This window comes from Lipotes vexillifer, unplaced genomic scaffold, assembly GCF_000442215.2.
Source record: "Lipotes vexillifer unplaced genomic scaffold, Lipotes_vexillifer_v1.1 scaffold636, whole genome shotgun sequence".
NCBI classification, from domain to species: Eukaryota; Metazoa; Chordata; class Mammalia; order Artiodactyla; family Lipotidae; genus Lipotes; species Lipotes vexillifer.
In genome coordinates, this window is record NW_006786547.1 from 873,713 (window position 1) to 899,534 (window position 25,822).

Genomic DNA, 25,822 nt, shown 5'->3' on the forward strand with positions numbered 1-25,822 from the left:
GGGGGGGCAGAGCCGAGCGGTGCCCGAGGGGCCTGCGCGGGGCGGGGCTAGCTGGGCGGGGCTTAGTCACGGGACGGTGCTTGCACCGGTGGGGGCTGAGCTTCGTGCGCACGGCGGGGCTCCCGGGCTGGGCTGGCGTGTCCTGCGCGCTGTTTTACGGGACAAGGGCTGTGCAGCGCGGTCCGGGACTCGGGACCCCGTGCACACTTGGGGGTCTCTTTGAGCCTTACCCCCTGCCTCTGTCCCCGCTGAGTCCGGGGTTCCCCCGCTTCGCGCAGACGCTGACTGGGCGCAGGCCGCGCCGGCCACTGCTCTGGCCTCAGACTGCTCTGACCCCCTCGCTGATCGCTGCGGCCTCCCCCCTCGCACCCAGCTTCCTATTGTCAACTGAAACAAGTCAAAATACGAAAGTGAATAAAGTACGGTAACCGGTGCAACCGCCACTCGTTCATGCATTCCACAATGTTTACCCAGCACCTGTTCTTTGCCTCGCGTGGTCCCGGGCCTTGGGCACACCTTGATCAAGAGACAAGGTCTCTGATCTCCTGGAGCTTGTGAGAGCTCACGGGATGGACAAATAAACAAACGAAACATGCAATCCCCAGGTCGTGCCAAGTGCCTGTGACCTGGAAGAAGAGAGAGGTGGAGCGTGCCCGGAAAAAGGGTACCAGGCAGAGGGGGCAGCCTCTGCGGAAGCCCCATAGTGGACACAGAGCAGCTGTGCTCAGGACTTTGCTAGAGGCCAGGGTGCCCGCAGCGAGGCGCACGAGGGCGGCAGGTGGGTTTGCAGGCTGTGCTAATGCACTTCAAGTATGGCTGCAGCCAGGCCTGCCTCGTCGCCTTTTTCCTCCTATTTGACAGCCCTCACGCGACATGCCCCTTCCCATGAGGCTCCTGCCTCAGGACCTCTGCATTCGCTGTTGTCTCTGCCCGGCACCCCCTTTCCCCAGAGTTACTCACTCCCTTCAGGTCTTTACTCAAAAGTCACCTTCTCGGTGAGGCCTTCCCTATTGTTTTATATCCAATTTCAGCACCCTGCCCAATATCTCATGTCCTCTCTCCTCTTTTATCTGTTTGTTTTCCAGCTTGTCACTATATAGAGTACATTCTGATTTACGTGTTGTGACAGCAGCCTCTAAGATGGCCCCCAACCATGTGCCTCCTGCGTCTGCACCTTTGTGTAGCCCTCCCATGAGTGTGGGCTGGATTGAGTAACTGGCTTCTAGCCAATAGAATGTGGCAGAAGTGATGGGCTGTCACTTCTTTCTTTCTCTGGAATTACTCACCATGACATGAGGAGTCCTGTGGCAAAGGACCAAGGCCTCGCCAACAACCAGTGAGGGAGCTGAGACACAGACCCCTTCCCAGCTGAGCCTTCTGATGAGAACACAGCCCCAGCCAGTGGCTCGACTGCAGCCTCACGAGAGATTTTGTGCCAGAGGGTCCAGAGCACCCAGGACCAGATTCTTGACCCTCAGAAACTGGGAGACAATACATGCTGTTGTTTTAAGCCACTGAGTTTTGGGGTAATCTGGTCTTCAGCAGTAAGTGACTAATATAGTTATTTATCCTGTTTATTGCCAATTTTCCCCATGAGGTCCACAAGGGCAGGACATTCTGTCTGTTTTATTTGCCACTGTATCCTCAGTGTCTAAACAGTGGCTGGCACATAGAGATATTCAATAAATATGTAAGTGAATGAATGCAGAGTGGGGAGCCTTTGGAGGGTTTAAGCGGGGGTGGGGTGGGGAGTGGCACTTCTGATTTATGTGTATAAAGCCCATGTTGAATGCCATGAGGTGAGGGGATGAAGGGCTGTGGGAGTGGAGGTGAGGGGGGCAGGGAGACTAGTAGAGGGCTGCTGAGTTCCTCAGGACAGAGCTGATGAAGGCTGGGCCAGGGGCTCAGAGTGGAGCTGGAGAGAGGTGCAGGGGAGGAGGGGAGGGATCATGGTGACCCCTGCGTTTAGGAAGAGTAGAAATGCCCTTCCCAGGACTTCCCCGGTGGTCCAGTGGTAAAGAATCCGCCTTCCAATGCAGGGGACGCGGGTTCGATCCCTGGTTGGGGAACTAAGATCCCACATGCTGAGGGTCAGCTAAGCCCACGTGCCACAACTAGAGAGGGAAAACCCGTACGCCACAGCTAGAGAGAATCCCATGCGCTGCAAAGAAAGATCCGCGTGCTGCGACTAAGACCTGACGCAGCCAAAAAAAAAAAAGAAGTGCCCTTTCCAAGATGATTGGGCTCAGGCAGGATTGGAGTGGACATGGGCGCCTCTCCTTTGTCTTATGAGTTCTTGATATGGCTGTATGTCTGATGGAGATGAATGAAAGCTGCTGTGTACACATGATTCTAGTCTAGAGGATCAGGCCCAGAGATGTGAGTGTGGAGTCACCAGCCCCTAGGACAGCCTTAAACATTAGTCCCTCCAGGCACAGTGCTCAGGCTCTAGGAAGTTGTCTCTAGGTAGAATGTGGTAGGCTGAATAATGACCTCTAAAGATATCAGGCCCTTAATCCCTGGACTTGTGAGTGTTATCTTGTATGTGTTGACCTAAAACGATAAAAGAGCCAGTTATTTTGCCAGCAAAGTGGGTTTATTTGGGAACACCAAAGAATCACAATTCAGTGCACGAAATCTATGGGAAACCACAGGCAAATCTGAAGAACAAAAGACAGGAAACTCTTTTATAGAGGAGAAGGGGGAATGGGTGGGGTGTTCTAAACAGAAGAGTCCGTTGGAGGAAACTGGGAGTTGGAAGTGTGGTGGCTTTTCATTGGCTGAACTGTGCTGGTCTCTCATTGGCTGGACTGTTGCTGGGTGGGAAAAAAAATCTTCCTTCCTCCTGCTGGGTAGTAACTAGTAACCTTCCTGTTAGTCTGCAATTGAGGCTGCACAGTAGGGGGTGAGGTCGCCCCCTTGTGGCCTCCTGACTATTTTAAATAAGGTTTCTGTTTATTAATCTTTACATGCTTTCTCTAAAAGCATTGCTGATCAACGGTCAGGTTTTTTACAGATTCAGCAACTTTTGTCCCTTGTTGCCAGGGAGGACCTTTCCTGAGTGTCCTGTCCCATGTGGAAGGGAGAGTGCACAGATTGGAAACCTACTGAGGTCACATTCACGTAACAAGGAGGGGTAGGAGGGAGATCTCTCAGGAATTTCCCATCTAAAGTTTGTGTCTTAGAATAGTGAATACAGCAAGGGAACAGTCAACACAGAAAGAATTAAGCAAGCACTTTGGGAAGACGCAGCTGATGAAAGAAATTTTCACATATTAAGGTATATGGGGAAGTTATGCTGGATTATACATACTTTGGCTTGAACTTTATGCTAATTAGAACAGTCTGTCTTATGGTCCGTCAAACGTAAGCTGTATATCTGCTTTAACCATTAAAAAATAAGGAGGAAGAGGAGAAAAATGCATTACCTGATTGTTTAGAATGTCCACTTTGAATACAGGGGTAAATGCTGCGTGCTGCCCCCTCCCCAGCAACACCAATGCCAGTATTCCTTCGAAGATGAGATTCCCTTCCCAGACGCCAAGGTCATGCTGACCTGCTGTGTACCTGCTAATCTGTTTTGAAAACTTGAAGAAATGTACCCTTGTCATGTTTGATGTTTGTTGTTCTGACAAGATATTAAACTGTGGTTCAGGGCATCCAAATTGGAGCCGGGTGGCCATTGCGGATGTGGTTTCAGACAGTTCCTGCATCACTGGGAACTTGAATTTTCTAAACTGTATCAGACTGAAGGTCATGACCAACTGTTCTCAAAATAGTATCTGCTAGTTGCTGCCACCAGCAACCTTATAATCTCAAGATCTCTCCTGGTAACTACGCATTTTGGAGCCCAACCAATTCTTGCTTTATAAGCACCTTCCTTATTGCCAGCTCCAATCCTAATTCTTGACAATTTATGTAACTTTGCAGTTTTTGCTTGTATAGGCCTCCCCCATTTTGTAGCCTGGGGAACACAAGTCAAGCGCTTCTTGAATCTGGGTCTCCTGCTCTGCAGTCCTCAGTTTAGCTCAATCAAAACTTGTCTTTTCCTCTCGTCAATGTAAATAATCAGTAACCAACCTCAACTGATTAAGAGGGAGGGTTGGAAAGAGAGAAAAGACACAGTTTAAGGAAAAAAAAAAAAAAAAAGAGGGAGGTTTGGGCAGAGCCCCCGTGGTTCCTCGGAGCCCGTCTCTGGGGGTCAGGAGGGCGTTGGAAAGGCTGGTCCGAGGGCTGAAGGCACCCGAAGCACCGAGGTTTGGGACAGTCTTTTTTCCAGTGACCCGGCTCTTTGCAGTCATAGTGGTGGGGTCAGAAGAAGGCCGATCGGGGGGCCTTTGTTGGCCACCTAAGGACTTTGGCCTTTACTCTCAGTGAGATGGGACCCACTGGAGCAGTTGTGAGCAGAGGAGGGTGCCAGCTGACAGATGTTACACACGCAGCCCTGGGCTCCTGGGTGGAGAACTGGCTGAAGTCTGCCCCCGTGTGGCCGGAGCAGGGCATGCAGGACTGGGCTGATCCGCAGCTGCCAGGGGCATGACCCTTCCTGGGTCCAGAGGGACCCTGGGGGGCTGCCCCGCGATGGGCCGTGAAGGGAGAACTGCGTCTCCTCACTCCAGATCCTTCCCAGGGGACATGGGAGGGATGAGTTAGTGGGGAAGGAAGGGACCGAGAGCCAGCTGGAGAGTCTTCCCCCGACCCCGCCCCACCTTAAATCCCTGCTCTTGGGCAATTTCCACCACGTCTTCTGTTCCACGTGGAAGCTGAATGACAACCGATAGATCAGTTGATCAATAGATCAGCTGGGAATTCCCTGGCGGTCCAGTGCTTAGGACTCAGCACTTGCACTGCCGGGGGCCCAGGCTTTGATCCCTGGCTGGGGAAGAGAGATCCCACAAGACACACGGCGCTGCCAAGGGCAGAAAAAAAAGCAAGTTGACTGGATGAATGGTTCATCACCAGTCTCTCTCTGTGGGTGCCTCTGCTGGTTGGCAGGTGGCATCTTGGGTGGGAGGTGCTGGATCTCTGGGCCTTCCCACCTGCTCCCAAATAGTGGGACTGGTGTCAGGCTGGGGGGAGGGGGGAGACCCTGCCCTTGTAGTGTCTGCAGAGGGCTAGAGGCCGGCAGGTCGGCCAGGTGGCAGGGGCGGTGGCAGGGCCTCCGGGTACTGGGTGCAGGTGTGGAGGGGCTGTCTGCAGTCCCTGGGATGCGGGGCTCTTTATCCCAGTGACCTTGCCATCTGGTAGGACAGGGCTGTGTTTCTAAGGAAAATTGTCTAACCAACTGAAGAGCAGAAATGATAGTATAACAAACCGTCACCCAGACGGAACCACGATCAACATTTTGATATATTTACATCTGGTACGATTTTTTTCTGAACTAGTTACGTGACAGATATTGTGCCATTTTACCCTCAGATTCTTCAGGACCAGTCCTTGAAGGACCGCGCTGTTTCCCTCAACACAACGGCAGGGCAGAGCTCTGCCTTGAGGGCGGGGGCCAAGGGGGAAGGGGTGCTGGGAGGCCGCCTGGGCTGGGAAAGCGGTGCAGACCCCCCTGGGCTGCGGGTTGGGAGGACCCCAGGGCCTGTGGAGCCCAGGCGCGCGCTGGGTGTGGGTCGGGCACGGCTCTGTCAGGCAACTGCACGCAGGTCTGCGCCGCGGAGCGAGGGCAGCACCCCTGGCCTGGCGCCCGGGGTCAGCGGGGGACCCAGGGAAGCCACTGTGACGCGCCGTCCGACCGACAGAGGATCCTACCACCCGTGGGGCCAAGCCTCGGCCCCTCCCAGGCCTAACGCCTGCCTGGGTGGCGAGGGGTCGCGCTCCAGTCCCTCTGGGTCCCCGGAACCGGCCATGGAGGGACCTCCCTGCAGGATTGGAGCCTCAGCCCCGCACTGTCCCTCTCTGGTCCCCTCAGGGGGACCCAGAGTGCCCCTGGCCCGGTCCACACGGTTCCTCTGCCCCATCCCCCTATTCCTGCCCCCACCCAAGAAAAGCACAGCGCTGGCTTTTTGAGACAGTTTATGGTGCTGGGGCCTCGGGGTGGAGGGAGGGCGCCGCTCTTTGAGGAGGGCTGGGTACCTGGAGCCCCGGCATCACGGCCCTCTGCTCCAACCCCTGGGCTGGGTCCCTCACTGCAAACCAACCGGGCAGCAACTGTGGGGAGGGGCGGCATCCTCTCACCTCCTCCTGTGCTCCCTGGGCCCGCCCCGGGGCCCCACTCTGTCCCTCCCCGCCGCTGCCCCAGGACGGAGGACCCCCAGAGTGCAGCCCTCTGGCCGGGAGGGGCCTCCCTGGGTCAGCAGGGCACTGGGTCCCGGCCAGCCCCATGCACTCAACTAGGCGAGGGCGCCGGCACACTGGTCTGTGGAAGAGAGCAGGGCCCGAGGAAGCACCCAGTGCCCCCTCCCAGGGCCGGAGGCGCCACACCCTCCCCGGAGTAGCCAAGCCTCCTGGCCTGTGACCCCCTCCTGAGGGGCACCGGCCAGGGAACCGCCCAGCCTCCCCTGGTCCTCCTGTTCTGGGCCCGGGGCCAGTGGAGTGAGGCTTGGGGCCTGGCTCCCCCCGAGTCCCCCGTCAGGGTCTAGGGTCTTTCAGCTCCTGCAGCCCTGAGCCGGCGTGGGGACAGCGCTCACCTGACTTGGGCAGCAGGGCGCCCTGGCTGGGGTTCAAGCCCACTTGGGGTGCCAGCTGTTGCATCTTCTGTGCATCTTCAGGAAATGGCTCTGGGGCCCGGGCTGAGAGCAGGGAGGGCCAGTGAGCAGAGAGGCAGGGCTGGGAGGTGGAGGGGGAAGTGGGGAGCAGGGGGTGGGGAGGGACCCCAAGTAGACACTGGGAGATGGTGGTTCCACCTGCCACTGGGTCAGAGCTTGCTGCGAAGGGCACGTGGGCACTACAGACCAAACCTTGCACGTGGCCCCCAGAGAAGGCCGTGACGGGCTGAGGGACGCGTCAGGAGCGCTTCCCCTCAAGCTGGGTCACCCACCACCCGTCACCCCCTGTAGAGCTGCAGCCAGATGTTCCTAACGTCTCCCTTCTGCGTCTCAGAGTACAGTGTGGCAAAGTGCTCGCAGTCGGTGAAAGCCGCCCGGATGTTGGTCTGGGCCATGGCTGGGGAAGTGAGAGCCTGCTGAGCTGCGCGCCGGCTCAGGACGCCCCGTCCCCTCCAAACGGCCCTGGCCGAGCCAGCCCTGCCGCTGCCCATTTTCTGTCTTCCTCCCGGCACTGCCCGCCTCACCCGCCCGTCCACGGCATCCTCGGTGAGGGTCGCATCCATCTTCTGGCACCCGCCATCGCGCCTGGGAAGGAGGACCCCAGCAGCCTGCGCAGCAGCCCCTGCCAGGCCGCTGCGGCCCCGCTGGGCTCCCTGAGGGGGTAGGGTCCGGGCCAGCCCCCAGCCCCTGAGGACGCTGCCCGACCGTGACACAAACGGCTGCCACTTAGGTGCTGCCGACGGCCGTGCGTGGGCGATGGTGTCCAGCCTGTCCCAGGGCCCACCTGTCCCCGCCGTCACATCGATGCTAATCACACAGATGATTTATAATTCACTTACAGGTCAGGAGACACCCTGGGGGGCAGGGGGACACAGCCAGGGGTTGCGGGGTCTGTGGGGCCTTCCGGTCTCCCCTCCAGAAACACACACACGCGCGCGCGCGCACGCATACACACACACACACGTGCGTGCATTTGTGTACACACCCACACGCACGCACACCCGCACGTGCACACACACCCGCACGTGCACGCACACACCCACACGCGCACGCACGCACGCACAAGGACGCTGCTCCTCCACGCCCAGGCCTCAGGCGGGCCCCTCTGGGAGCAGGCGAGCTGCAGCTGCTGCTTTAATGGCCCCCGCAGCCTGGCGCAGGGTCAGGGTCTGGCCTGGCTCTGGCTCCCTGACGGGTCAGGGACACCTCTGGCTCCTGCTGGCTCACGTCTGACCTCACGCTGGCCGGGCCTACAGCTAGTCCGAGGTGGGGCTCCTGGGATCCCTTATGCGGGGTACCCAAACTTGAGGCCCAGGTCGCCGTTGGCCAAGGGGGTCACCAAGACCACAGGCATCTTCGTGCTGTCCTTGGAGTCCAGGAAGCCCTGGTCATCTGACACCGCCCCAACCGTGCACCAGATGCCCTGGAACTGCAGGGAGGGGACAGGGAGAGCTGGGGGGCAGCCCCTGTGCCACAGCCTCCCTCACCTGGAATTGGGGGGCGGGGGCAGCTGCCACTCATCCGGTCTGAGGCCTGGGGAGTGGCAGTGAGCACAGCCCAGAGGCGGGGCTGAGGGGCCTGCTGTCCTCCGCAGCACACCCACCCCAAGTTGGACGAGCAGACGGACGCGAGCTCTGTCCCCTGTCCCCTGTCCCCAGACTTGAGCTAAGCTTGGGCCAGAGAGGGTATGGGCAGGGCTGGGCTGGGCTACCCCAGCCCTCCGGCCTCTCTGGGTAGAACGCAGCCAGAAAAAGGCTGTCTGTGAGAAGCAGGTCTGGCCTAGGGAAGTCTGGACACACCTGGCTGGTGTCAGAGTTGGCCTGGGTGGGGACCTGGGCCCGGCCTGGGGATGCCGCGAGCAGCACGAGGGTCCAGCCAATGAGCAGCACCTGCAGTGTGGTGGAGGGTGTCTCTTGTCGACTGCACGGGCTCAGGGGCGGGGTAGGAGAGTTGAGGTGGCCTCTCCCACTGCGCCTTTAGGCCCCCAAGACACCCTGGGGGGCTGGCATGCTGGGACAGAGCCCACTGTGATGGGCTCACGATCGGGGTGCACCCTGGAGCACCTTGGCCCAGTGGCCTCTGGCCACCCCCGGCCAGCCCAGGTGTTTCCTCCTGGGGAGGGGCCGTATGCCCTGAAGCAAGGGGAGGCGAAGGCCCGGCAGGCCCTCTGGGACGTGGCCCCCAGCCCTTGGCCGAGGCACAGCCTCAGGCCCCCTCCTCCAGGAAGCGTCCCAGAAGTTCACCCTCACCTCTGAGCCTCACAACCCTTGGTGCCTGGGCAAGGCCTGGCTGAGGTCTGCCTGGGTGGGGTCTGGTGGGCAGGCTGCAGTGGGCACTGCACATTGTGAGCCAGGAGGGCCCAGGACAGGGGCCTGAGAATGGCCACGCCGGCCAGGAATCCGGGGGCTAGCAGAAGGTGAGGGACTGCGGGGAGGGGAGACTGTGCTCCGGGGCTCTGGCTCAGCTTTGGTGCCAGAGGCCTGGCGAACGGGCAGGGCCGCGCCCTTGAGGCCCAGGCCAGAGGCCAGGGGACTGGGGGCTCTCAGGTAGCCATGGGAGATGGGAGGGTGGCCTGTCTGCAGCCCACTCAGTCTGTCCCAGTCCAGGGGGGCACGGACACTCCGGCCACCTTCCTCTTGGTCCCCGCAAACCCGTGTCTCTGCCCAGCCTGAGCGCACTAATCCCACGCTTTCAAAAACTGCCCTGGGCCTCGGGCCTCTCCTGGACGGGGGGGCAGGGGGCAGGCTGTGGGCACCTGACCAGAACCGGCTCAGCTGCCGCTGGGCCTTGAGGGGCTGTGGTGAGATCAGGGCCCCGAGTGGAGTGGGTGAGGGACGCATCGGCGCTTCCCCTAAGCTGTCCTGGCTTCTGACCCAGCTGTGTCTTCCACTCCACCAGGAGCCTGGCTAGCGGGCCCTTGCTCACCCCTTGGGGGTGTCATGCAGAGCCAGCCTCCAAGATTTTACAGAGGGGGTAGGGAGACCCAGGAGGGCGGCGGTCAGGTCCCGGGGGCCTGCCAAAGCCAGGCCCAGGGGGGCAACGACTGCAGGACAGACAGACAGAGGCCAGGCTGCTGACTTGCTTCCGGAGTTTATTCTCAGAGCTGGGATAAAGCCCGAGGGGGCAGGGCCGGTGGCGCAGGAGCCGGGGCTGGGGTCTTGGGGGTGTTGAAGGAAAAGGCCGAGCAGGGCAGCATGGCCAGGTCCTGAGGGCTGGGGTCACCTGGCCAAGAGAGCAGGACCTGCCGGTGTGGCGGGCAACACCGCAGTCCGGGCCCCGGGCCCCCAGGCCCCTGCTGGCTGCAGGCCGCGGGGGAATGGCCGTCCCAGGGCCCCAGCCCCTGATGGGGGCCTCCCCACCCTGCATCCCCTCCCGGTTCCTGTCCCAGCCGCCAGCCCCTCCTACCCCAGCGACCTCGCGGAACCCCGGTGGAGCCCCCTCCTCCTCGGAGCAGCCCCGTGGGCCTGGACCAGGCTTGCGTGGTGGGCGGGGCTGTGGGGAGCACGCCCCAAGTGAGCAAGTGCGTGAAGGAACGCATGGGTGGGCACTGCTGGGTGAAGGCGGCCCGCAGCTCCCCACCCACCTAGGGGTCCTCCTCCATGCACTTGTCTGCCAAGAGAAGCCCAGGACGGCGGTCAGCGCCCAGGCCGGGCCACCTACCCCGCCCCACCTGTCGCTAACCCCGTGGCCCTGGAGAGCGTCTTGGTTGACCCTCAAACTGCTGACTGCATCACACACCCCCTGCCCCGGCCCTGCTCCTCCAAACAGGGAGCAGGTCCCGTCCCTCCCTGGGCCCAGAGCAGGCTGCCTGCCCCAGGGAGGCCGTGGGCGCTGAGACTTCGGGGAGCCCGTGCTGAGCCCCAGGGCGCTTGTCCCAGTGTCCCCATGGGCACACCCACCTCGCGGGTTTTGTTTCTAGGGCTTGCCCCCCACCAGGCTGGGGACCTATGTATCCTGGGGGCCCACCCGGGGGCCTGGCACACAGTGGGTGCGTGGTGAACCCAGGGAGGGGGTGTTTCAGGCCAAGGTCACGGTGTGGAGAACAGACCGCCCACACTCTGGAGGCCGTGTACCGGTCAGTGCGCAGTCGGCCGGATGAACCCCAGGCCTCAATCACCCCCGAATCAGGAGACTGTGTGTCTGCCTGTAATCTGACCTTAATCCCTCCCGTCAGATTAGCGGCCCCTCACCAGTCTGTGGCAGGAAGACAATGCCATCCTCTGTGAAGCCCTGGGCCTTGGCGAAAGTGGTGAATTTCTCCTTGATCTCAGCTTTGGGGACCTGGGTGCGGCCTGGGGCAGAAGGAGAAGCCGCTGGCCTCCATCCGGGAGACCCCTGCTCGGCCCCCACCCCCAGGCTTGGGGAGTCCCCCGGCTGCCCCGTGGGCCGGGCCTCAGGCCGGGCAGTGGGAGCTGGCGTGGGGCACGTACTGTAAAGCGTGGCCATGCTAAAGTCCTGGCCGGGGCCTCGGAAGCTCTCGGTGTAGAGCAGGGCGTAGGCCTTGTAGTCCGTCTCCACCACCGACACCTCGTGGTTGCTGCTCCAGTCTGGGGGCCCAGGAGACAACCCCGGTGGGTCGGGGACCCCTGGCGAGGGCGCCGGCTGTGGGCCGGCGTGGGAGGGGCCCTGATGCTCCGCCCTCTGTCCAGCTGCCTTCCCTGCCCCTCCCCAGCTGCCTGCTTCCTGCCAGCACAGCCCAGCGTCCCCAAGCCAGAAGTCCTGGGGGCCCAGCAGACACACAGGCTCAGGAACTCGGGAGTTCATGGGACAGCCACAAACTCTGCAGCCAAACTCCTCTCGGGAGGAGGAGAGATTCGCAGCGGGGAGGTCGTTCCCGAGGGCCTGGGGCGGAGAGCTGCGGAAGGTGTGGGGGAAGCCTTGGGGGCAGCAGGATGGGGCAGCAGACAGCTGGGGAGATTCCATCCCGGGGCAGATCCAGGCCGACCCTGGCAGAGCAGCCGTCACACCCCCACTCCATGTACTGCAGGGCAGGGTGTCACCCAGAGTCCCCGACCAGCAGGTGTCACTCCTGAGTTGACCCTGGGGTCTGGCGAGGGGCCCCACTCACGGGGACTGGTATAGCTGTAGCAGCCTGGGGGGCCTGCAGGACGCAGCAGCAGAGTCCGGGTCTCACACTGGTCTTTCCTGTGGGCAGGTCACCCTCGGGTCAGGGATCCGGCAGGGGTGGGGGCTGTCCCTAGACCGCGACCATGGGCGGGGAGCTCTCAGCCCCAGAAGCCCGCCCCGCCGCCCACCTGAGGAAGGTAGACGTGAGGCTGAGGCCACCGTCCGCCGCGGGGGTCACCACCGACTTGCACATGGACAGCGCTGTCTTCTTCTCCAGAAACCAGCTCGAGTTGGAGGCGAGGCCCGAGGTGAACCAGAGCCCCAGGAACTGCGGCGAACGGCCCCCACCCTGGTCAGCCGGGACCCTCCCGGACGCGCCATGGTGGGCGCCCCGCTCCTCCCCCTCCCCTCCCCTCCCCCCTCTTGCTCTCTCTCTCTGTGGGAAAAACAGCACACACAGCTTCTTATTTCTCTTACTGAACAAGTGTTGATGAATCTGAATTTAATTCTCTCTACTTTACTTTGGGGTTCTTCTAAATCATTAGTTTTTCAGCAAAGCTCTTTCATTATTTCCAGAACATTATACGCTCATTTGTAACTAGGGACCTCAGCAAAGCCATTCCCTTCCTGCTTCCTTCCCCATCCCCTGTGAAAACTTACCCGTCCTGTGTGCCACCTCCCCAAGGCTTGCAAAGTAATAACAGCCAATCTTACTGAATCATGTCAAAAATAATGGATTAACATCACTCTTCCCTGGGAACACATTTGCATCTGCTTAGGACCTAAAGCATCTTAACTTAAAGCAATGTCAACTGCAGGGATTTCTGGTGTCCAGCTACCTAGATGGTGGGGGGGATAATTTGAGTTTGAGGACTTTTCTAGGTTAGGAAGCCCCTCATCACAGCAGCTGACCACCAATCTGGCTGACAGCTTTGCACAAAGAAAGATGTGAGCCAGCCCCAAAAGCAGCCCCTGCCCCCAGCCCTGGCTAGCTGCTTTGCCAGGGAACCCTGTGGATCCTGACACAGAGGCTATCTCCGCTGGGTCCGGCCTTGCCTGGCCGTGGAGCTGGCACCAGAGGGCGCTGGGGCCGTCCCTGGAGGGGTCGGAGCAGGGCGCGGGGCTGGGACACCCACTCCCACTGTTCCCGCAGCCGGGAGCGCGCCGCCGGCTGTGTGTGTGTGTGTGTGTCTGTGTGTGTGCGTGCGTGTGCGCGCGCGGGGAGTGGGGGGAGGGTCGCAAACACACGCGCACTCGGTTGCTGTGGCCATCCCCTGGCGCCGCCCTGTGCAGCATCCCCATCTTCACGCTCGCCCACGGAGGTGTGTCCTAGGACCCAGGTGTGAAAGATGTGCCTGTTTTCCCTGGGCATCGTGAGCTCGTTGGGCTAACCATGTGGGGTCAGGGATGACGTGCACGCAGGTGATCCGTGTGTCTGCATGTGCCGTGTGGGCGCTTGTGAACACAGGCTCTTCCCTGCCAGTCGGGGGTAATGTACCCAGATCTTGGTTGGCGAATTGCCCGGGAAGGCCTCTCATGGTCAGCCTCCTCCTGCCGGTCCAGCCCTCCTTCCCTTCAGCACCCCCTTCCCAGGGAGAAAATTGGGCCCCAGGGAGCACCCTGCTCCCTACACAGCCCTGTCCCGCCTTGGGGACCCGGCAAGGAGCCCCTCACCTTGTCCTCTTGGAAGTTGGGCTGCAGGGCGGCCTGGGCCTGGGTTGGAATCTGCAGGACCCCCAGGATCCCCAGCAGGGCCAGCCCTGTCCACAGCATGTTCAGAGCGGCCATTCTCCCAGAGCCGAGCAGGCAGCGCAGGCAGAGAGGCAGGCAGGAGGCGCGGAGGCCACCGGGGAGACCCCTATTTATGGGCCTGGCTTGGCCTCCACCCAGGGCACAAGGACAGCCCACTGGAGGCTCGTGATGCTGGGGGCAGGACAGGGCAGCTGAGCCCAGCGGCAGCTGAGCCCCCCACAGGGCTGCTTATGTAAGAGGCACTGACTAGGACAGTCCTGGGCGCTGCCACAGCAGGGTGAGCGGGGGCGGGCAGCCAGAGGCCCCTGCGCGGCTGGTCCTTTTTCCAGTCCCAGAAAGACCCGCCGCAGCAGCCTGGATGGGGGCAGGGGGCAAGAGCCTCGGTGCTGCCCTGCCTCTGGGGCCTCTGGTCACTTCCCACCGGGGACTGGGAACTGCCCCCGCCCCCCGCCCAAGCCCTACCACTGTTCCGTCTCCAAGCCTGGCCACCCTGGGAGGGGAAGCGAGGCCCCATTTGCACTGTATGAGTTTGATCCTGAAAAGCCCAGCAGGCCTCGGGGGGACGGGAAACTTGGGCCACAGTAAAGAAGCCAAATCTGCCCCCGAAGCAGAGGCCGAGGGCCAGGTGTGCTGGGCACAGCTTTCCCCGACCGGCCAGCTGTCAGGGCTCTGGCTGGGGGCCCCCTGGGCACTTCTTTCAGCCTGGGCCCCTCTGGCCTTGGGCGTAGGCCCATCCCCCGCACCGCGCATCCCCGCCTGCACCAGTCCCGCCCACCCTGTGGAGCTCAGCCTGTCCTGTTCCCTGGGGTGCTGCGGCTGGTACCTCCCCCAGTGGCAGTAGATGAGAGGGTACCTGCCCACCTTACAGAGGGCCGCCTCCCTTCAGAGGCCTCTCTGGGTTGATGGGGTCCTGGGCCCTGTTCAAATCTGGCAAGTGTCACCTGCCCTCCTGATCCCGTCCAAGGCCACCCCAGGCCAGTCGGGGCCTCAGCACAGGACTGAGTGGGGTCAACGGCTCTGAGCAACGGTGAGTGGGGTGGGTGCGAGTATCTGGGGTACAGGTTGGGAAGGATGAAGCTGCAGAAAGAGGTCCCGTGTGTGGTGCAGACGCAGAGGGGACGCAGCTGTGGCCAGTGAGGGGACGGGGCTGGTCATCCCCAGACACAGGCCCAGCTCCCTGCAGGGTGCAGGCTCCTGTCCCAGTGCCTGGCACCTTCCACCCGGGAGCTGGATTCTTGGCAGCCCTGGCCTCGGGCTTTGGAATGGCCCCAAGGCTGGCCGGAAATGATCGAGGGGGAGGTATGGGTCAAGTCAACTGCCTGAATGGGAGCAGCATGGGCCCTGCCACCCACCTAGTGGGGGCAGGAGGGTGGGCATCAGGCCCACGGGGGTCCTGGTGAGGTCAGGGTGCCTCGCTGGGGCTGTGAGGCCGGCGTGTACCGCCCTTTGTCGCCCCTCCCCAGTGGCCCAGGGGTCTGGGAGCACAGACTCGGGTTTCCTGGGGTGGGCACCAGGGAGCTCCATCAGCAGGGCTGCCTGGGGGAGCCGCTGGGTGGGCAGTGCTGTGCAGAGGGTCTCCTGCTTTCTCACTGGTGCTGGGGCTGTAGGAGGCAGGCCTGAGACCCCCACCCCTCTGGCCTGGCCTCCCATCAGCTCCCGCCCTTCAGGCACTGTTCATCCTCTAGGCTGTGCGGGGACAGTCCGTCAGAGCAGGCAGGAGTGGGGACGGGTGCCCGGACCTTGTACTGCCCCTGGGCTACCCTGGGAACCCCTTGGCAGCGATGGGGCCTTCCGTGGGCAGGGCTGGGCTGAGGCTGGGGCCCTGGACTCCTCCCCCCGCCCCGGGCTCTCCCTCAGGTGCCTCTCCAGCCCCTTACCCAGTCCTCCTGGAACTCAGGCTCCAGGGAACCCTGAGCAAACGAGTTGAGTGGGGACTTGGGCCTGGCCCAGCTGCAGAGGACCCAGGGCACGATTTCAGGGCCCAGGAAGTGGGTGCCCGGGCAGCTGCTGGGCCCGGCAGGTGGAGGAGGGGTCCCCCTGAGAGCCCTATTGATGGGGACACCTGGCATCGGCCCCCCAAGGGCCGATGATTCACCTTTTGCCAGGTCCAGATAGGTTTGGGCCATTGCCAGCAACTCCTGCAAGATTTATGCCCCTTTCTTCCCTTCCCCTGGGGCTGTGCAGGACGGAGGCTGGGGACGGGAGCCATAGGGGGCATCCCACAGGCACCAGGACCCCCTCTGTGCCCTCTGCACCCCTCCGCTCTGCTCTGAGCTTGGCCCTACGTGTGGTCAGCAGCGCCGGCTGGGCCATCTCTGCTCTCCAGGTGGTGGGTACGTGCTGGACATGCGGGTGGTGAGGCTCCTCCTGGCACCCACTGAGCGCTGAGTTGCCCGGTCCTGGCAGACCAGGGGCTGCTCCCTGGGTCTCAGGGGGACAGGCAGGTGGGGTGTCTGAGGGGACCTGTCCCTGACCCGGGAGGGCAGGGTGCCTGCCCTGAGCCCGGGAGCCAGACCCTGGCCTCTCAGGAGCCCACTCCCAGCCCTGGCACCAGGAGAGACCCCCGGAAGGCTGACCTGGGGTCCCCGCCTTAGGTTCCTCCCCATCTCTGGGCCCATCGCAGAAGCTGGCAGCTTTGGATGTGGCTGGGCTCAGGCCTTCCGTGGGCCTGGCGGGCACGTGAGCCGCAGACGTGGCTGCTCAGCAGTCAGTGGAGCTGAGGCTGCAGTTTCCCTGTAGCCCAAGGCCCAGGCGTGAGGGGGGATGGGCATCTGCCCGGGAGGGAAGCTGCTGGGCTACAAGGATGCCGGAAGTTGGCCTGGATCTTGAGAGGTCACTGATGCCATCCCCCTGCTTCTGGTCCAGCAGGTCAGAGGCAAGCCCGGGCCCAGGCCTAGGCTTGATCTCCTTGGGGGCCACTGACGGGTCCCAGTCCCCAGGCAGTATCCCCCATAGATGGTTGGCCCTTCAGAGCTGAGGCTCTCCCAACACCTGGTGGCCTCTCGCTGACCAGTGGTTAATGGAGTGTCCGCTGGTCTTGGATGGGGGACTCACAGGGCCCTCGTGGACCCCACCTACTTGCTGCTTGGCCATCAGTGCCCCCAGCCTGCGGGAAGGGGCTCTGAGGGAGCACTGAGCTGGTGGGCAGGGGAGGCCCCACTGGACCCCACCTCACCCTTCAGGCCTGTCCCCCGCCCTCCAGAGGTGGCTCACAGCCCCGGAGATCACCCCATCCAGTATGCTCCTCCCATGGGGGGATCCCCAGACAGCAGATTGTAAGTAGAAGGGGGGCAGCGCCCGGGGTCACCTAGAAGCTTCTCGACAGAATACTCCCGAAAACCACCGAAGGCCTCATCCCCTTTCCCTGCCCGCTTTCCCAGTTCCTGGACTGGTCCAGCCTCCAGGGCTGCCCTGGGAAAGACCCGAGGCAGCCCGGTGGAGAGATGGCCAAAGCGGAGAGTGGCCGTGCTCCCTGGTGGGGCACCGGGGCCGGAAGTGGGGGTGGGGTGCTGGGTCTGCAGCATGAGACCACCAGGGCTGGGTACGGGCGGGAGAGCCCGCTCAGGGCTCCTCCAGGTGCAAGAAGCCCTCCACAGCCCCGCCTGGGCTCCCCAGAGGGTAGCTCCTCTGAATTTTAAGGAGGCGCCCCAGACTCGGAGTGTCCCCGAATGAGGCCCTCTCTGAGTTTCTACCCAGACCACAGGGGGCCCACTCTTCCCCCTGTGCTGGCCCGGCCTCTGTCTCTTCGTCCCCTCTCTGCTTTGGGTTGGCCACTGTCTCCACCTGGCGTCTTCCTTCCCAACTCAGGAGGTTTGAGCTGGTCCAGAAGCCAAAGCTGGGGGAGGACCAGGGGGGTGGCATGAAGCACTGATGCCAGACCCCGAGGGGCCCAAGGACGGTCATGGCCAACGCGAGGCTCCTCCTGGCCAGCAGGAGCCCAGGGCTGGCTGGCTGCCTCTGGAGAGGTGCAGGGGCTGCAGCATTCTGCCTTAGAGAGGGGCCTGGCAGGGCTGTGGGGAGAGCGGCCTGCCCCCCACCACGGCCCGCAAGCCCCCAGCCTCCCACGGGTGTGACACTCTGGATTGGGTGACCAGAGCAGGTGGCTTCCAGAAGCATCCAGCCCGGTGGGGGGTGATTGGAGCTAAAGCATGTCCCCTCACCTGTGGAAGGCTGGGTGCACGGTCTCTGGGTAGGAGGGGCCTGCGGGCACCAGATCTCCTGGGAGCATCCACGATGGGCCCTCCTGAGTCACTGCGGCCAGGCTTGGCACCCCCTTCCCCCGAAAGGACCCCAAAACCAGGACTGTTTCTTGTGAGGTCTTCCTCATCCAGGGCCTCAGTGGAGTCTCCTGATTCTGGAAGTTTTCTCGCCCCTGTGACCTGACCATGTCAGGCTGGCCCAAGGCTCTGCAGGATTTCCTGGTCCCGCCAGGGGAAGCAAGGCCACCCCTTAGGCCTGGGCCTGAGGTCCTCGGACCTGGGCCTAAGTATTCTCCTGCGGTGGGCGCTCCTGCCTTTCACTCAGGGCCCAGGGTGACCCCTGGAGGGGGTGGGAGCCACAGCTCTGATCAAGGCCTGCAGCAGGGGGGCACCTAGCAGCGGTGGTGCTGGGCAGGGCTCACCTTGGCCAGGAGCGTGCCCAGCCCTTGGGGGGGGGGGTTTGCCAGGGAGTTAAGTGGGGACAAACGTCCGAGAGGACACTCAGGCTGCCCAGCCTGGGCCTGCGACCCGGGGCTCTGGGTGCCACCCCTCAGCCCCAGGACGCCACTGTCGTCGCGCAGTCCTGCCGGCCCATCCGGGCACCAAATGTTTATCCTGGTGTGGGAGGGGTGAGGGGGACAGATGTGGCCTCGGGAGACGAGGCACAGGCAAGGCCTTGACCGGCTGTGAGGATGGGGTCAGCCAAGGGCTGGGCTGGGCTCCAGAAGGGGTGGGTCCAGCATTTCACGAGGGGCCGGCCTCGGCCATCTGAGAGTGGGGAGGCCAGGCAGAAACGGGGCGGGCGCTGGAGAGCGGGAGGCCTGGGGCGTGGGGAAGGAAAGGGGCAGGGCCTCTGGCTGCCTCACCTCGGTGGGCGGGCGACGCCTGGGCCCCAGGAGGCCCTCAGCGCCCCAGCCCTCCTCACAGCCCCCTCAGGCCTCAGGGGACACTCGCTCTGTGAAGCCGGAGCGCTGGTCGGAGGGGCAGGGCCTGTTTGCACAACCCCTGCCCCCAGCCCAGGCTCCTCAGGCAACGCCCGCGGGCCCCAGGCTCACTGCAGAATGGCCCGCCGAGCACAGAGGGCATGCACATGCCTGTGAGCGTGCATGCACCCGAGGGCATCCTCCCTGTGCGCACGTGTGCATGTGTGGGTGTGTAAGTGGTGTACGCTCATGCGTGAGCTCTGCGTGTGTGCGTGTGTGCGGTTATCACGTGTAAAGGGCCAGAGACAGGAAACACCAGGGATGCTGGGAAACGCTCCTGAAGCGAGGGGACAGGGTGGCCCAGGGCAGGGGGACCTAGGTGGGGAGGGGGTGGCCCGGGGTGGGAAGACTGTGTGGACGGGAGAAGGTGGTCGGAGCAGGGGCACCTGGAGTTCTGGGCAGAGGCAAAAGAGGTGCCTGGGTCCGGGGTCCTGGTGCCGGCCTGCTGCCTCCGCTCGGTGCTCCTGACGCAGTTATGGAAGCCCAGGTCGGGGTCTCTCTCACCCGCTGGGTCTCTTCTGAGGTCTTGAACCTAATTGTGTCTTTGCACCTTTAACCTTTCATGTCAGGACTGCCCCCTCCCCAGCCCCCCAGCACAAGTCCCACGGGCCTGTCCCCTCCTTCCTTTGGTCACACAGACGGGCCCCTGTGCGTCCTCTCTGCCCTCAGGGTGACCCTCCCCTGCCCTGGCCTCCCCCATCTGACAAGCTGCTCCCCCTCAGTCCCCTCCTCCGTGCCCCTCATCCAGGGCCGCCCTCGCTGTGCCCGTGCTTGGCCGCTGCCCTTGGGACCTTCTGCTGCTCGACGGGTCCTGCCTGGGACCCTCTTCCCGAGCCCCAGCCCCCAGCCTTGCTACCTGGGTCCTGATGACCTCCTTACCAGGTGGACCTGGGCCAGGACAGGCGTGTCTGAGGTCTGGTACCCGCCCCAGCTGGGCACACAGCCCCTCCTCAGTGGACACTGCCGCCCGGCCCCCACACCTCAGCCCCTCAGGCTCCCGGGCCCCTTCCCCAGTGTCGGCCCCCGTGCCCCCGCCCAGCTGTCTCAGACCTCCCAGCGCTGGTTTGGGGCCAGAAGGCAGTGTGGTCACGGGAGACGCCCAGCGTCTGGACGAACGCGACAAGTTTCTCCCTCGGCTCAGAATTCAGCCTCTTCTTCGGCCCTGTGACCGAGAAAGGGGTGAGTCCTGGGAGGAGCCTCCCTCCAGGCCGTGCCCCTCTGTCCTCGTGGCCGGCGAGCTGGGACCTGCCCTTGGCCTCCGCGCGGAGCGCCAGGGGGAAGTGCTGACAGCCGTCTGCACCCCGGGCGTCTCCTCCTGCGGGTGGGGGGCTGCTGAGCACGGCCCCCCTCTGGGTGCCCTGTGACCTAAGGAGCAGCTCTGGGCCCTTCCTGGGTGGGAGACCCACCTTCCAGGCCTCCGAGGGGTCCTGGTCTGGCCGCCCCTGGGGACAAGGCTGTGGACCCCGTGTGCGCGGGCTGGGGCCCTGTGAGGAGTGCTTGGGCAGAGGGAGGAGGGAGGAGGCCCCCAGTTGGAGGGGCTTTGGGGACGGGGGGCGGGGCAGGTGGGTGAACCGGGTCGGGGAGGCTGGGGTCCTTCCGGAACAGTCCTGTTGCCACACATTTCCCGTGGCGGCCCATCCCTCAGGGGAGCCTGGCGGGAAGCCTGGCAGATGCAGAAGTTAGGGTGTCCTAGATGAGGTCACCAGGTCACCTGGGCCCGTCTCTCTGCCACCAGCCTGGACCTGGGTACCTTCCTCCTTCCAGCCGAGCTCTGGCTGCACCTACCTGGCTCCTCTCCCCGTTGCGGGGAGAGAGAGCAGGTGCCTGGCCCGTGCTGGCCGCCCTCCCTCGGGCTGTTGGCCTGCCCGCCTGTCTGTACGGGCAGCCCCGCCTCCAGGCAGGGGCTCTGGGTGTCCAGCCCCAACCTGAGGAGAGGGAGGTGATGGCAAAGCGATGGTCGTCCTTGAGCTCGAAGATCACCGAGGCCGTCCTGAATCAGGACTGGTCCTCGCCGAAGGTGCTGCCTGCTGGGCCAAGGAGGGGACGCCGCCCCCGGAAACTGCGCCGAGCTGGGGCTGAGCAGGCCCCGGGAGGCCCGTCCCACACTGCCCGGGCATCCAGGAGCCAGGGGCCCTCTCACTGGGTAGAGGTCCCCGCGCTGGACCTGCCCCGAGGCACGAGTGGGGGCCAGAGGCTCCCTTGGGTGCGGCAGGGACAGGATGGCCCTGACCTTCCTGAGCCTCAGTTTCTCCACCTGTGCAGGGGCACTGAGACGTTCCCGCCTCACTGGTGCTCCGAGGGCTGTGGCCTGAGGCAGGGCTGGAGTCGGCCTGGGCCCGGCTGCGCTCACCCTCGTTCCTCCTGTCCAGGCGGGTCCCGGGCCTGCCGCCCCGGATGCCCACTCGGCCCACCTTCTCCAGGCTGTGCCAGGGATAGACCTTGTGGCAAGGCCAGTTCGGGCCCCGGGGTGACTGAAGCCCCGGGGGATGTTCGGGGCCCTGGGCCTGGGTCAGCCACGCTCCCGGCAGGATGAGGCCACCCGCAAGGGTCCCAGGGGCACCATTCTGAGTGAGGAGGCGGGAGGCCTGGGCGGCCGCTGGCCTGGCAGGTGGTGGAGGCGTGGCAGAGGGGCTGGCCTGGGAGCCCCTGTTAACGGGTTCACCTGCTGGCCGCCACCCCGGGGCAAGCTCACCTTCCTCCAAATCCAGGAAGGGTGAGGTTTTGCCCCTTTGTCTTCTGGGTGCAACTGGGCCAGGGGGAGAGGTGCGAGAGTGACCGTACAAGGAGGGCTTGGGATGGGGAGGCTGTGAGGCCCCCTTGGACTTGGCCCAGCAAAGATCAGACAGTGGGTCCTTTTACCCATCCGGCCCCGTTCTGGGCCCTGGCCCTAGAAGTGGGTGGGGCAGGGGCACCTGCTGAGACTGCCTGCTCATGCGGACGTGCCCCAGCCTGGCCTCCTTACACTCACGTGCCCCCGGCCCCCTGTATCCACTGTCCGAGCAGTCGCCACCCCACACTGGACATCAGGGTCTCCTGGGCCAGGACGCCTGCTGGGAGCGCCCAGCCAGGCGCGGGGGGTCACGCAGGCACCCGAGCTGAGGGCCCACAGTGTGGAACCCGTCCCCGCTTGCCCGGTCTGGGAGATGGCTGAGCCGTGCTCTGGTCCCGGGGCAGGTGGCTGGGCGGTGGAGAGGGAGGGCAGGGGGGACAGAGAGCGTCAGTGCCAGGCTGGCCGGCCACTGACCCCACTCTGCGCCCAGGTCCGGTCTGGGCCAGGGCTGCCTGAGGCCACCGCCAGACCCGGGGGAGCAGGCAAATCTCTTCTTTCCCGGACACGGCAAGGTCCGCTGCCCCATGGCGGCTGCCGGCTGGCCACGGTGGCCCCCACCCTTCCACTCCCGGAGTCCTGAACGGGTGCCCCTGGGTGAGGTGGACCCGGCCAGGGGGTGCCCCAGAGAGAACTCGGCCTGGCCACTGACCCTGGGCAGGGCAAATCTTGGGGGCCTGGGGGGATACAGGAGTTTCTGGGTTCAGGGCTTGGCGCCTGGCCCCTGGGCGGGGGCAGAGCACACTCACCCACGGAGCCCCGGCCCGTGATGTGCAGCATTGGCTCCCAGCACGGGGCCTGGTGGCAGGCAGGGAGGGAGGGTGCAGGCTGGAGGGCCTGGGCACCTCCCTCTGGGCCTGGGGGGCTTCTGGACCCCCTAAGGCCTCGGGAGGGCATTCTCCTCTCTCGGGGCTGAGCAGTCCAAAGGGTCCCCCGGCCCCCGCCCGGAGCTCAGCCTGCATTGGCAGAACCAGAGCTTCTCACGGATCCTGGGTCTTTGCTTACACACCCAAGGCCCCCGCCCTCAGACACCCACTCCCAGGCCTGCTCTCCGGGAACCTGGGATCCTCTCGGGAGATGGGTCCCTGGGAATCCTGGCCTGTGTGCGGAGCTGTAGCCCCCGGCTAGGGGGGCCCAGGCAGGCCAGTCGCCTGAGCTAAGGGCACCCAGAGAGCTGGTAGAACCTCACTCCTGGTGTGTCTGGGAGTGTGTCTCTGGGAGAGATTAGGGGCCAGAGGAAAGTGGGGTTGGGGGCCCCATCCAGCCCCCGGGAGGCCCGCATAGAAGAAAGAGGTGGGAGGCAAAGTCACTCCGCTGGAGCTGAGCCGTGACCCTCCTCCCCTGCCTGCGGACATCGGCGCTCCTGGCTCTTGCGCTGTTGGACCCAGACCAGGGTCTACACCTCCTCAGGTCTTCGGACTTGGACTGAATCCCACCCCCGGTCTCCTGGGGCCCCAGCTTGCAGATGGCGGACCGTGGGGCTTCACGGCCTCATAACCGCGTGAGCCCGTTCCTAGAATAGATTTCCCTCACAGGCATCTATACACATATCCTATCGGTCCCGTTTCTCTGGAGAGCACACAGGGGCTTGCAGACAACCCCGGGGGGTGCCTGATTTCAGACCCTGGGGCTCGGGGGCTAAAGTGGGGGCGGGGCAGAGAGGAGGAGGCTGCTACCTGGAGGCGTGGGCCTCGGGGAGGGGGCAGCCTGGATGCTCTGAAGGGCCGTCCTATCAGCAGACCAAGAATTGGTAAAATAATAGAACATCAGGCAAACGTTGAGGTTCGGGAAAGACTAATAACAGAGGTAGAAACGCGGGATGATTAATCAAGACACAGAGACGAGGCACAGATCAACAAGGCGGGAATGAAAACAAAGTCTACAGACATCCAAAGGATAACGAGAGGAAACCGCCACAAAGAAATGGGGAATTTCCCAGCAAGCCCAGCAAAGTGGATTCAAGAAGCAAAGTCGGAGCAGAAGCCGAACCCGTCGACAGATCTTCCCACCGCGGCACCACAACGCGGTCCGTTTTCCTGGGGCTCACTGACTCGCCGTGTCCTGCACGTGTGCAAAGTGTTTGAATGATAAGATTTTTTTACATAAACTGGAAATTTTAGACTAGTTTTAGATTTACAGAGGAATTGTGAAGGTTCCCATACACCCCCCACCCGGCTGCCCTGTTGTTAGCATGTCACATTAGCGTGGAACATTTGTCACAATTAATGAACCAGTGTTGACACGTGATTAACTGAAGTCCGTGCTTTATCCCATTTCCTCAGTTTCCCCCAAATATCCTTTCCTGTCCCAGGACCCCATCTGGGAAGAGCACAACAGTCGGTCGTCAGGTCTTCTCAGGCTCTCTGGGCTGTGACAGTTTCCCAAATGCTCCTGGCTTTTGCTGACCTTGACAGTTTGGAGGCCTGGGCAGGGATCTCGTAGACCACCCCTCTGCTGGGATTTGGCAAAAAAAGCCGGGCGTGACTGTGGCCTAGATGAGACGGGAGTTTGTTTCTCTTTGATGTAAAAGCCCAGAGGTGGCGGCTGGCGCCCACGTGGGAACTTGAGGCTCGCTGGCCCTCCTGCCAGTGTCACCACTGTGCGTGGCCTCTGCCCCAGTTGCTGGCTCCACCAGCACCAAGAACAGGGGCGAGGGTGCCCCTCTGTCAGAAGGCTTCCGGGAGGATGCGAAGGTCACCGCACGTCTGCTGTCTAGACGTAGCCGCGAGGCCAAGATTGGCTACCTGGGAAGCCGGAAAATCGCAGTCTGCATTCTGCGTGGCCATGTCACTGGCTCACGCTGAGCCCCACAGACAAGAAGGGGAGGCAGCTCGCGCCCCTCCCCAAGGACGATGACCACAGGCCCCACGCCAGGCCCACACCCGCCCCCAGCCGCGTCCCAGCTTCTGGATCTCGAGGAGCTTCTCAGAGTGATGAGACCTGAAGCCTGAAGCCAAGGTGTCCCCTTCCTGACAGCTGCCGACGTCCTGGCCGGAGGCTCTGTGTGCAGAAGAGGAGCAGAGGCCGGGCAGCCTCACTGGGAAGCGGCAGTGCTGGCGGAGGCCCTGGCGCACAAGGGACCAGGACGCTCTCTGGGGGGGAAAGGAAGGGGCTGGCCCAGTAGCCCTTGGTGCTGGAGCCTGGAAGTTGCTCCCTGGCCACCGTCTTCTGTGGCCGACCTCCCCAGTCACCCACAGTCCAGCCACCGCACAGGCCCAGAGGCCAGGACGACCCTCCTCTCCTTCCACGTGAGGTCAGCGTCCTCTGGGCCACGGCTCTGCGGCCCCCAGGTTCCAGGCCCTCCAGGGCACACCCTGACCCCGCTAGTCCATGCCGGAGATCCGGGCAGACCCTCCCCGTCCAGCGGCCAGCTGGGTCCCCACACTGGGCGGAGGCAGGCCACCGTGGAGGGGGTTCAGCAAGGGCCTGTTTCAGTGGCTCACAGATGAGATACCTGGGGGGACCCCGGGTTAGAGAGGGACAGTCAGAAGATCTCAAGGGGAGGTGGAGTGGGGATGTGCGGTGCTGGGGCTCCCTTGACGGTGGCAGGAGCAGAAGGGAGCCAGTGGCAGGTGGGGAAGGAGCCAGTGGAGTCCCAGGGGTGGTTGGAAACCCAGGCCTGGAGTCAGGACAGGTCTGCGGTCACAGGTGGTGACAGAATAGGGGTAGGGAGGGGCGGCTGGAGGCCTGTGCCTGGAGGCCCTGACACAGAGGAACCAGATTCCTTAGAGGCTGCAGAGAGGCGAGGCCAGAGGGGAACCAGGAGGGCCGTGGGGTGAGGCCTGGGGGAGACTGGCCACCGGGATCAGAGGTCAAGGGGGGCCACGGAGGTTACTGCCCAGAACGGGGCTTGTGGGCCGGCGGGACCCAGGCTTTGCCCACTCCTGGAGAGAGGCGCGTCCTTTCCCGTGTGAGAACCCTGAGCACCGCCCCCCGCTGTCCCAGAGCCACGGAGACAGTTGTGCGTGGGACTTTGCCTGGCCATGGGGGAGGGAGGCTGAGAGGCTTGCTCGGCCCTTATGGACGCTGGACTAGAAGACAGGGTCGGGACAGGTCGGGAGGGGACGGGCCGAGAGGTGGGCGAATCAGGGGCCTCACTGCCCAGGCTGGGTTCCCATGGCCGAGACCTGGTCTCAGGGCTCCGTCCAGCTCGGCCACAGCTGGCCCCTCAGCCCCGAGGTCCTCTGGGCATCAGGCAGGCCTGAGCTCGGCGAGGCCGTGGACCACGGTCGCCGGCTGCAAGGATTAGGGAAGAGGTGGCGTGGGCACCGGGCAGGGAGC

The 25,822-nt window shown here is 63.3% G+C and overlaps 1 protein-coding gene across 1 annotated transcript; it reads right to left on the reverse strand.

Annotated features, from left to right (window-relative positions):
- Positions 1-9,874: 9,874 nt before the first annotated feature.
- Positions 9,875-13,575, reverse strand: PTGDS (prostaglandin D2 synthase). Its single transcript, XM_007458960.1, has 7 exons — positions 13,455-13,575; positions 11,969-12,108; positions 11,782-11,858; positions 11,144-11,260; positions 10,904-11,005; positions 10,297-10,322; positions 9,875-9,935 (listed from the first exon to the last, which is right to left on the reverse strand). The coding sequence occupies exons 1-6, from the start codon at positions 13,566-13,568 to the stop codon at positions 10,297-10,299; spliced, it is 576 nt and encodes a 191-aa protein (XP_007459022.1). The 5' UTR covers positions 13,569-13,575; the 3' UTR covers positions 9,875-9,935.
- Positions 13,576-25,822: the final 12,247 nt, after the last annotated feature.